Source organism: Leucoraja erinacea, chromosome 5 (genome assembly GCF_028641065.1).
Source record: "Leucoraja erinacea ecotype New England chromosome 5, Leri_hhj_1, whole genome shotgun sequence".
In the NCBI taxonomy this organism is placed as follows: Eukaryota; Metazoa; Chordata; class Chondrichthyes; order Rajiformes; family Rajidae; genus Leucoraja; species Leucoraja erinaceus.
The window spans coordinates 99,326,776-99,338,299 of NC_073381.1; the positions used below are offsets into that span (position 1 = coordinate 99,326,776).

General features: G+C 50.3%; 1 protein-coding gene across 1 annotated transcript; it reads right to left on the reverse strand.

Moving 5' to 3' along the window:
* Positions 1 to 6,405: 6,405 nt before the first annotated feature.
* LOC129697644 (oocyte zinc finger protein XlCOF15-like) lies at positions 6,406 to 9,316 on the reverse strand. The gene is made up of 2 exons (XM_055636356.1): positions 9,004 to 9,316; positions 6,406 to 8,360 (listed from the first exon to the last, which is right to left on the reverse strand). Exon 2 carries the CDS (start codon positions 8,239 to 8,241, stop codon positions 7,678 to 7,680), a length of 564 nt encoding a protein of 187 aa, XP_055492331.1. The 5' UTR covers positions 8,242 to 8,360; positions 9,004 to 9,316; the 3' UTR covers positions 6,406 to 7,677.
* Between the last annotated feature and the right edge of the window lie 2,208 nt (positions 9,317 to 11,524).

The following is an 11,524-nucleotide window of genomic DNA, read 5'->3' on the forward strand; positions in this document are numbered from 1 at the left end:
TTCCCTTCTTTGTTCTCCCACGGTCGTGCCTCGAGCCTTCTGTTGTCGGGGTGATTTTGGTTTGTGTAGCCGGCAGACGAGCGCTCCGGTCAGGACAATCAAGCTCCAGCATCAAGGGGATCTCAGCTCCCCACTCCAGGCGATCAGACCTCGGGTCGGGGCTAGTTAAACCTCCTGCGACCTGGAGCATCCTGACATCCGTCTCTAACCGAGACTGCAAGCTCCTCGATGTTGAAATCCACAGACCATGGTTGGAGCGTTGATCCCAGGCAAGGGATCGCAGGCTCCGATGGTAAGTCCATGGCCTCACGGTGGGGCTCAAAGTCAGTCTCGAGCAAGGCCGCCGGCTCCATGATGTTAGGCCGCAAAGCGACCGGAGATACGATCCAGAAAAAAATCACATCTCTGGAAAGGTAAGACATTGAAAAATAAGTTTCCCCCAACCCCCTACATAAAACAAATCATAGAACATTAACCCAAACTTTTTAAAACACTAAAAATAACAAAAAAGATGAAAAGACAGACTGACCGTTGGCGAGGCTGCCATCGCTGACAGCCCCATTCGGTGGAATTCTGCTGCTATGACTTATGAACCTGTCCAAACACCTTTTAAAGATTGTAATTGTATCTGCTTCCCTGCAACTCCTCCGGCAGCTCGTTCCATCACCCTCTGGTTTTTGTGGCGTGCTATCCACAGTGGAAAGACTATACGTGATTAAAATCGAGCTGTCCAGTGTACAGATACATAATATTGGGTATAATGTACATGGCTAGGTGAGGTTTCGGGTCGGGACCCTTCTTCAGTCTGTTGTAGATGGGGAAGGAAGCTGGAAGGGAGGTGAGGATGGGACAAAGCCTCTCTTGCACCTCCTCCAACCTCATCTACTGTAGGGGTGTGGGTGTATTGGTGGGTGTGGGTGAGTGGGTGTGTGTGAGTGAGTGGGTGGGTGAGTGAGTGGGTGTGTGTAGGTGAGTGAGTTGGTGTGGGTGGGAATGGGCGAGAGAGGGTGTTGGAGTGGGTGGGTGTATGTGGGTGTTGGGAGTGGGTGGGTGTGCGTGACAATAGACAATAGGTGCAGGAGTAGGCCATTCGGCCCTTCAAGCCAGTACCACCATTTAATGTGATCGTGGCTGATCATCCACAATCAGTGGCCCGTACCTGGCTTCTCCCCATATACCCTAACTCAGTGCGGGTGTGTGAGTGGGTCTGGTTGTGGGGGGTATGGATGATTGTGTGAGTGGGTGAGTGTGTGTGTGGGGAGAGTGTGTGTGGGTGAGTATGTGAGTGAGTGGGTGAGTGTGTGTGGGTGAGTGGGTGACTGTGTGTGTGGGTGAGTGAGTGTGTGTGGGTGAATGAGTGAGTGGGTGAGTGAGGGATTGTGTGGGTGAGTTTGTGTGTGTGTCTGTGAGTGCGTGTGTGTATGATTGTGTGTGTGTCTGTGAGTGTGTGTGTGTGTGTGTGAGTGTCTGTGAGTGTGTGTGTGTGTGTGTGTGTGTGTGTGTGTGTGTGAGTGTGAGTGTGTATGTGTGTGTGTGTGTGTCCAGAGCTGCGACAGATTCAGGGCGAGTTGGTGCTGGGCCGCCACCTCTATACAAATACATGATTGCCGCCTTTTTCTTCACTTGCTTGATAATTATATTTCATGATAATTAGTGAATGCAACCGTGCAATATTGTGTCATATTATTAAATTAAGTATTATATGTTTTATTGTACTCGCTACACACTGGGACATAGTGATAGGGCTATAATCTTGTTTGACGCTCTTAGGAGACTAGCTGGCCCCCCCGAAGCAAAACCTGAAATGACGCCCGTTTGACAGCTCTGTCACCTAGAAAACTAGTATTGTATCACTGATGTGGATTATGTCCAGTGGTTGAACTTCAGTAGTTTCTGTTACACTGCAATAACTCGGCGGGTCAGGCAGCATCTCTGGAGAACATGGATAGGTGACGTTTCACAGAGTGCTGGAGTAACTCAGTGGCACCACGGTGGAGAGTGGAGAGCATAAAGTTCCTCGGAGTGCAAATCACAGACAGTCTCACCTGGTCCAGGAACAACACTGGGATTGTCAAACGGGCCCCTCAGCGACTGCACTACCTGAGGAAACTCAAACAGGCCTCACTCCCCATCAACATCCTCAGGACTTTTTACAGGGGCACGGTGGGGTCTGTACTCACGTACTGCATGAACACGTGGTACTCCAACTGTAACTGCTCAAACAGGAAGTCTCTGCAGAGGGTAGTGAGGGGAGCAGGAAGGATCATTGGCCTCTCCCTACTCTCGGTACAAGAACTGTTCCAGAGCCGCTGCCTGTAAAAAGCACTGAGCATAGCAAAGGACAGACTGCACCCCCTCCACACACATCTAGATCTCCTGCCATCAGGAAAGAGATACCGCAGCATCAAAGCCCGGACAACCAGACTGCTAAACAGCTTCCTTCCACAGGCTGTGAGGCTGCTAAACAGTCACTCCACCTGATTCCGCTGCTTTGCACTGACAATTTAATAACTGGCACGGAGTAATAACTCTGGCACTGGCTCTGGTCACTAAAATCAGCTGCCCTGGACATTTTATGACTGTTTTTACTTGTATTTTAATGTTGCTGGTTTTATCTGCACTTTTTTAAACTATTCGTACTGTTATATCAGGAACTGAATTGTTTTTATTTTATGCGTGAAATGTTTAAGTTTTATGTGCGATGCTCCGGTATTCCCTGGGAAACGTCTTCTCATTTTGCACTGTACAACTGTTGCTTTGCAACATGACAATAAAGGATGAAGATGATGATCTGTGGAGAACATGAATTGGTGACATTTTCAGTCGGGACCTTTCTTCAGACTGACACTATGTTAACAGATGAGGGGGTGATTAGCAGATGAGTGAAGTGACAGAGGCGAGAGAAAATAAGGAGATAAAATGGTGTGAGATAAGGAGAGAGGAATGTATATGTGCAGCTTTAAGGGACATTGGTCAGGTAGCATTTGGAGTATTGCATACAGTTCTGGTCACTCCATTACAGGACTGATGTGGAGGCTTTGGGGAAGGTGCAGAGATGGTTAACCAGAATAGTTTAAAAACAAGGAACTGCAGATGCTGGTTTACAAAAAAAGGACACAAAATACTGGAGTAACTCAGCGGGATAGGCAGAATCTCTGGAGTGATGGAATGGGCGACTTTTCGGGTCGAGACTGAAGAAGGGTCTCAACCCGAAACGTTATCCACCCCTTCAAGCATTTTGTGTCTACATAACAGCACCTATCCACGTTGCAGTGTGCCAGCAGGCCGGAGGAGCAGGCAAAGGCCTTGCCGCAGAGCTGGCAGGTGAAGGGGCGCTGGCCGGTGGACTCGCTGGTGCTCCAGCACGTGGTCAAGGCGGGTGAAGCCCTTACCACAGGATGGGCAGGTGAAGGGACGCTCACCGTTGTGGGTACGCTGGTGCTGCCCAAAGATCATAGAGCAGAGCAAGATGTCCACTCCTGCAAAATCCAATGTTGTACGGAACGGGGCGGGACGTCCACCATTTTAGCAAACCCAACCCTTAGAATAAAGGGGCAGCCATTTTCCGTGACTTTCTGGCTGAAGCGTCTCAACCCGAAACGTCACCCATTCCTTCTCTCCCGAGATGCCGCCTGTCCCGCTGAGTTACTCCAGCATTTTGTGTCTATCTTCGGTTGAAACCAGCATCTGCAGTTCCTTCATGTACACACATTAGTCTGGCCAGTCGACGGTACCATTGGTGATCGAAATACAGCGAGTGTTCAAGGATGATTAATGCACCTGGCTCCAGTTTATGTACATAACTTCATCCCGCGTTGAAACCAATCCCGGGGTGTATTAATCACCAGTAAATACACGCTTCATTCCCCTTTTCATTGCTTGTATGAGTTTCGAAAATAGGTGCACACAATGCTTTGGGGCCTGTTTGAATGGGTGAAAAATATGGCAATTCCGAATCTCTAGCCCTTAGCCTAGTAGAGTTATTTTCTTTACTCGTTTCAATGCGCGGGGTGGTAGATTGCAACCTTCACGTGGTCCGCCCTGTTTCGACGAATGCAATCAACCTGGCGTGCACAATCAAGTAAGATCATATAGAACAAGTTGTCCTACAACTTTAGGCTGTGCACGCCATACGCAAGAGGAAGAAGTTTCAATGCGCGTAAAAGCAAATGACAAAACAACATGAAGATTCTTGCCACAAACAACCAAAAAAGCTTGTAATGATTAGCATTTTAATAAGATTTCGCCTTTTCATTTTGGATCCAATAAATGAAATTGATAGACGTTTACACGGAATTCGAAATAATTTTTTTAATTATTGGTAGCATTTTGGAGATTTGGAGAGAAATGGAACACTTAATGTTGAGGCACCGTTACTGTAATCCGACACTTAAAATGCCTGTGTTTTTAAATCTAAACATTGATTTACTGCTGTAAAATAAATAGTTACAAATGGTCATAGCTGGTTACCCTATATTCTGCTAATTGGTATTCAAATATTATTTTTTAATAACTCGTTAATTATAAATTGCAGGAACGTGTTTTTAAAAGAGTTTACTTCAGTTGTGATTAGTTAACGGTGTAAACCATTTGAAATAGAAACCAACTATATTTTCCCAAAATCGAGGAAAAATCTCCTGAGTGCATCAATTCCTAATTCACAATCAAGATACTGCATCAAGAAACATCGGATAATAATATGATTTTAGGCCCCCAATACGATCCATTAGGAATCGCAAGTTCTGCGTGCGGCACGCACTTGCGCAAATGAAATGCATCGGTCTTTAACGGTTCAGAACTCTGCTCTGCATTGCAATAATTTCATACATATTGAGCTCGGAGCTGAAGCTAGCATCCGCAATTTTAGAGCATGGCACAATTATAGTTAATCAAAAGAAAAATAATTAACTTTATCTAACACCAGGGTTGAGAAGGGTCTCGACGTAAAACGTCACCCATTCATTCTCACCAGACATGCTGCCGGGCCCGAACCACTGATTTACTCCAACTTTTTGTGCCTATCTTCGGTGTAAACTAAAGATCATTCAGTGGGGCAAGATAGTCCACTCCAAAGATCATAGAGCAGACGCCATGACCAAAGATCATAGATTGGAGCGGAGACGGAAGCCGGTTATGGAAATGACGCTGAGTTTTACCCATGACCAGGGCCGGCCTTAGGGGGTGTGGGGCCCAATTGGGAACAATTTTGGTGAGCCCCAGGTTCCTAGCCAAGGTCTGTAGAATCATAGAAATACAAATAAAGTTTATTATAGACTTTATACTCTATGGTAGAATGGAAAATAATCAAAATGTGTGCTTAAAAAGTGCCTGCGAGTTAATGGACCAAACAGATCTAAGCTACATTTTAATATAAAATTGCACACATGTAAGCTTAGAGGTAACACACAAAATGTATAGATCACCTCTGAAAAGTACATAGTTACAATACAACTTGTTTTATGTATTGTATTACATGCGAAATGTAAAAAACAATAATTTAATTAACTAGAGCCTGGGAAACCAATAACTATTGGCGAAAAACCAGTCCAGGCAATAAAGTTTTGGGCTTCAGCCCCATCTTAACCTTTGGGCTTCTACCCCATCTAAACTTAGTTGGGTGTGTCGTGTGTGTGTCTTAGTTGTGTGTCTGTTAGTTGTCTGTGCGTGATGTTTGTGTGTTATGCGTGTGTGTGTGTGTATGTGTGGGAGGGAATGAGAGAAGGGAGGGAGGAAAGAGGGAGTGAGGGAAGTAGAGAAAGAAGGGATGGAGGGAAAGAGAGAAAGAAGGGAGGGAGGGAAGGAGAGAAGGGAAAAGAGAGAGGAAGGATGGAGGGAAGGAGAGAAGGAGGGAAGAAGGGAAGGAAGGGAGGGAAGGAAGGGAAGGAGAGAAGGGGAGGGAGAGGGCCAGCGGTGGGATCGGATGCCGGGGTCCGGGAGTGAGCTGAGGCCGAGGTTTGTAAACGTTGCTGCAACCCCTGGTCCGGCCCTCCGCGTCTTCCCGGGAAGAGTGAGGGGGGGGGGATCCGGGGCTGGGTGCGTGAAGCACGGCGACTGGAGGGACGAGCTGCCCCGGGAGCGTGAGGGCACCTCCCCCTTCTCCATTCCCTCTCACACCCCCCTCCCCGTCTACCCCTTTCTTCCCCCTCTACCTCTCTGCTCTCTCTCCCCCCTCCACCGGAGGTAGATCTACTCGAGCCGAGAGTAGATTACTTCAAAGCAAAGCTGAGAGATTAAAGGATAGCCAAAAATGCAGCGGGTCGGACGGCATTTCTGGACAAAAGGAATAGGTGACATTCCGGGTCGAGTCATGAGAAAGAGGACCTCAAACCATCATCCTCCCCCCCCCCCCCCCCCCCCCCCCCCCATGGTCATGGACACGGAGTGATCGCTGGCCCCACTTTTTTTTTGGTAAACATCTATTTCCTTCGTGGGTTTTTTTAGATTTCCCCCTAACCATTTCCGTACTTTTTCGCTAGCTGCCATGACCCGTTTGATGTCATCCTTCGCCCTGCTCCTCATAGCTGCTCCTGGTCTCGCACCGATCTGCCGGTCATGCTGTGTTTGTTTGGCGGAGACTAATGGGAGAAACGCCGGCACCAAGAGCGAGCGAACGCGCGGACAGACGAACAAAAGCAATGATCACAGAGCAGAATAGGTGACCAAAGATCTTTGTAGGTGACGTTTCGGGTCGAGACCCTCCTTCAGACTGACTCAGTGGGAAGAGGAGCAAGAGATATAGACGGTACTAAGGACAAATGAATGGAAGATATGCCGATATCTCACGTTTCCCTTTCCCTTGACTGTCAGTGAAGAAGGGTCTCGACCCGAAATGTCTACAAATGCCGCTCTATGAACTTTGCTTTTGTCCGTATGTCCACGCGTTCGCTCGCTCTTGGTGCCGGCGCTTCTCCCCTCGTGGCAGCTATTGAAAAAGTCGACCCGAAATATCACCTAGTCCTCTCCAGAGATGCTGCCTGATCCGCTGATTTACTCCAGCCTTTTGTGTCTGTCTTTGGTTTAAACTAACATCTGCAGTTCCTCTCTGTACAAGGTATGTGCCGTTTGAAAAGAAAATGGGAAAAACATTTAAAACACCTAAACTGTTCCCCCACAACGCTGCGAGAGGCATAACTAGTCAGGTCGGTGTTACTGAAATGACGGTGGTTACGCTCCGGTGCGGACTACACGTCAGTCTATTGTATTTCGCAGGAGTGGACCATCTTGCGCGCTATAAGATCTTCGCTCCAATTGATTTGATTACTCTAGCGCAGGGCCCCCTTAGGCGCGGGGCCCAATTTGGAGCAATCGGTCCAATCGGCTAAATGCCGGCCCAGCCCATGACCTACTATGACTTTTTCAATGAGTGGACTATCTTGCTCCAGTCTATGATCTTTGGGGTGCTGCCACAGGCTGGACATGCGGGTGAAACCCTTGAAACACTCAGCGCACACAAAGGTTCTCTCTCCGATGTGTATCTGCTGATGCTCCTGCAGCCCCCATGCGCTCTTGAAACACTTGCTGCATTGGGAGCAGCCGCTCGCGGGCGTGAGCCCGCCGGAGCTGCCGCAGCAACCCTTGCGAGTTGTCAAACGCCTCACCGCAATATGGGCAGTCGTAGGACTGGCCACTGGTGTGCATGCGCTGGTGAGGCAGGGCGTGGGAAGCCATGGCAAAGCGCTATCCACACACTGGGCTGGGGACGGGATGGTCGCCGGCTTGCACCCGCTGGTGCATCAGCAGCTTGGTGGAGCTGGTGAAGCCCTTGCCGCACTGGGTGCAGGTGTAAGGGCGCTCGCCGGTGTGGATGCGCTGGTGCTCCAGCAGGCTGTTGGAGCGGGTGAAGCCCTTGCCGCAGTCGGAGCAGAAGAAGGGCCGCTCACCACTGTGAAACCACCGGTGCTCTTGCAGCCCTGACAAACGGGCAAAGCTCTTGCCGCAGATGGAGCAGCCATAGGGCTTCTCGCCCGTGTGCACTTGCCGGTGATTCGTCAGCTCTTGCGTTGTCTTGAAGCTCTTGCTGCAGTTGGAGCAGGTGAAGGGCTTCTCGCCGGAGTGCACGCGCATGTGCCGCCGCAGGTGGCCATAGCGGGTGAAGTTCTTGCCACACTCCGTGCAGTCGAAGGGGCGTTCTCCCGTGTGCTCTCGCCGGTGCGTCTCCAGATGGCACGGGTACTGCCAGGCCTTGCCACACACATCGCACACATAACGCTTCTCCTTGTTCCCCGTCATGAGGTCCTTCATCGAAGCTCAGCCTGCACACCGAGCAGATGGGTGGAGGGGGGCGGGTCACCGGCACCCTGGCCGCCCTCAATGACCGCTCACATTCCCGTCTCTCCGTCCACAGCAACGGCTGCAAAACCCTGCAGGAGGGGAACAAAGAGAGTCAACACGCTGGCAAACAGGACATTACTAACACGTGAACATAACTAGTGTTTGGGGGCGGGGGAGGGCAGGGGGATGAGGGGGGGGGGAGGGTTCGGGCGGGAAAGGGTAGAGGAGGGGGTGAGGGTGAGAGTGGAGGGGGAGGTAAGAGGGAAAGGGGTGAGGACGGTGGAAGACTGGAAGTGAAGGGGAAGGGGAGAAGGGAGGTGGTGATCGAGGGTGGGAGGGGGGGGGGAGAGGGGCGAACCGACCTGGGGACGCAGAGCAACTGGGTACCGCGTCGAGCCGCATGGCGCGCCCTGACGTCACCCCAACCCGCGTGGGACCGCCCCGCCGGTGATTGGTGCTGAGTCACGTGGGGGATGCCGCATGCATCATGGGAAGAAGGTCACAGTGCTGGAGTCAATCAGAGGGTCGGGCAGCGGCTGCGGCTGCGCGGAACGTGGGTAGGTGCATCGCCGCCTCCCGCCGCCAGGGGGCGCCCAGACCTACTGACATTCCCGCCCCGCCCGCCTCGGGAATCGGCTCCACGGGTCGCCGGCCGCAAGATCGCCCTCGGTAATGGGTGAGGGGGAGGGGGGAAAGGACGCAGGGCCGAGCGGCGGCGGCGAATGTTCCCACCTGGTTAACGTCAGAAAGGACCAGGTTCCCGGCGTTGAGCAGCCTCGTCACTCACGTGACCGGCGACCAGGTCCCGCCCCCGCACATGACGGGCAGCGCCAGCGGCCAATAGGAGGTCGTTACACCTCCCCCGGGTCAACGTCAGAAAGGACCAGGTACCGCCCACACCTTGCGTTCGACCAATCAGAGCTACTTCCCCGACCCCCCGTCACAGCTGACCGCTTCGATCCGTAGCCCCGCCCCACGGACTGACAGCGCCCTCCGCCAATCGGAGCCGCGCATCCTACCCTAGCAACGGTTGCCACGGCAATGTCGGCCCCGCCCCCGCGGCTCCTGCACCACGTGGGGGGGAACAATCACCGCAGTTGCAGAGGCTGCAAACCTGAGATAAAACCTCAAGGGGGGGCCAGACTACAAAATGCTGCAGTAACTCAGCGGGACGGGCAGCATCTCTGGAGAGAAGGAATGGGCGACGTTTCGAGGTTGATGCCCGTCCTCAGACTGAGAGTCGTAGGAGAGATATAGACGGTGATGTGGAGTGAAACAATTTTACATAGAAACATAGACAATAGGTGCAGGAGTAGGCCATTCGGCCCTTCGAGCCAGCACCGTCATTTAATATGATCATCCACAATCAGTACTCCGTTCCTACTTTCTCCCCATATCCCTTGATTTCGTTAGCCCCAAGAGGTAAATCTACCTCTCTCTTGAAAAGATACAGTGAATTGGCTTCCACTGCCTTCTATGGCAGAGAATTTCACAGATTCACAACTCTCTGGGTGAAATCTCAGTCCTAAATGGCCTACCCCTTATTCTTAAACTGTGGCCCCTGGTTCTGGACCCCCAACATCAGCAGCATGTTTCCTGCATCTAGCCTGTCCATTCCTTTGAAGATTTTTGATGATTCTATAAGATTCCCTCTCTAAATTCCTGTGAATTCAAGCCCAGTTTACCCATTCTTTCATCGTATGTCAGTCCCGCCATCCCGGGAATCAACCTGGTGATCCTACACTGCACTCCCTCAATAGCAAGAATGTCCTTCCTCAAATTAGATATATGAACTTGTCGACCCATTCTTTCATCGTAACTCTTTTTTCTTGGTTCCTGTTCCTCCAAAAATATTCTGAAAGGAATTTAAACTGGAGGTGGTGGAGGGTGGGCTTAAGCAAAAAAGGGTTCTTGGGGAATAAAGAGCTATCTTAAATTTAGTTGCATCTGGTTGGGTAACTATAGTAGGGTGAAGACTATTCCATGCTTTAATTGTGCGGGGGAAGAATGAATTGCTGTACACGTCTGTCTTGGTAGCTGGTATCTCAAATTGGATCAAATGCACTTGCCTGTTCCTAATAGGTTTGGGTTTGGTGTAGGTTTGGCAATCTATGTCGAGCTGACCATTTAACATTTTGTAAAAACAGGTCAAACATGAGCTTTACGTCAGTCTTGGAGAAGGTTCCACCCCAGTGAATTCAGAATTTTGGAAACACTCGCTTTTCTCTCATAGGTATAAGTAACAAATCGAGCTGCCTGTCTTTGGACACGCTCGAGGGAAGAAAAGTTTTTTATTTGCCTAATGGTCCCATGCTGCAACTGTCTAGTCCAAATGTGGTCTAACAAGGATGAAGTATAACTTCTCCTTGACAGAAGTTGAACAATGATGAAAGTTTTGTCGCAGAAAATTTAGGACACCTATTGCTTTCACTGTTGCATGATGAGTCTGACCATTCCAACGTAGATCGTTCTGCAATTTCATGCCAAGATACTTGGTTTGTTTGGATTCTTCAAGGGTGGCACCAAGGATATTGTATGATGTTTCGCCTGGTTTCCCCTTCCTGGTGACACGCATGGTTTCATATTAGGAAGGGTTGAACTGCATGCCCCATTGTTGTGACCACTCAATGGGACTTATTTATAGGCCCCCAAACAGTAGCCTGGATATAGGGTGCAAGTTGAATCAAGAGTTAAAGCCATGGTAGGGTCATGGGTAATCTTCAGCACCATTTCCGTAACCGGCTTCCGTCATGGCGTCAAGCAAATTCAGGGAGATTCTGCTATATCAGGCTGAAAGATTAAAGGATAGACACAAAATGCAGCGGGTCGGGCGGCATTTTTGGACAATAGGAATAGGTGCAATTATGGGTCGAGACCCGTCTTCAGACTGAGTCAGGGGAAAGAGGAACTCAAACCATCCTCCTCCCCCCCCCCCCCCCCCCCCCCCCCCCCTCCCTCCGACACAGAGCGATCGCCGGCCCCCCCTTATTTTTGTTAAACATCCATTTCCTTCAGGTTTTTATTTAATTTCCCCCTTACTATTTCCGTACTTTTTCGATAGCTGCCATGACCCGTTTGATGCCATCCTTTGCCCTGCTCGTGGTCTCGGCCTGCACTGATTGTGTGTGTGTGTGTGTGTGTGTGTCTGTGTGTGTGTGTGTGTGTGTGTGTGTGTGTCTGTGTGTCTGTGTGTGTGTGTGTCTGTGTCCCCTTGACTGTCAGTCTCAAGAAGGATTTCGACCCGAAATCTCAC

Coding starts and splice junctions, on each gene's coding strand:
- LOC129697644 (XM_055636356.1), bottom strand. CDS start 8,241: ATGAAGGACCTCATGACGGGGAACAAGGAGAAGCGTTATGTGTGCGAT.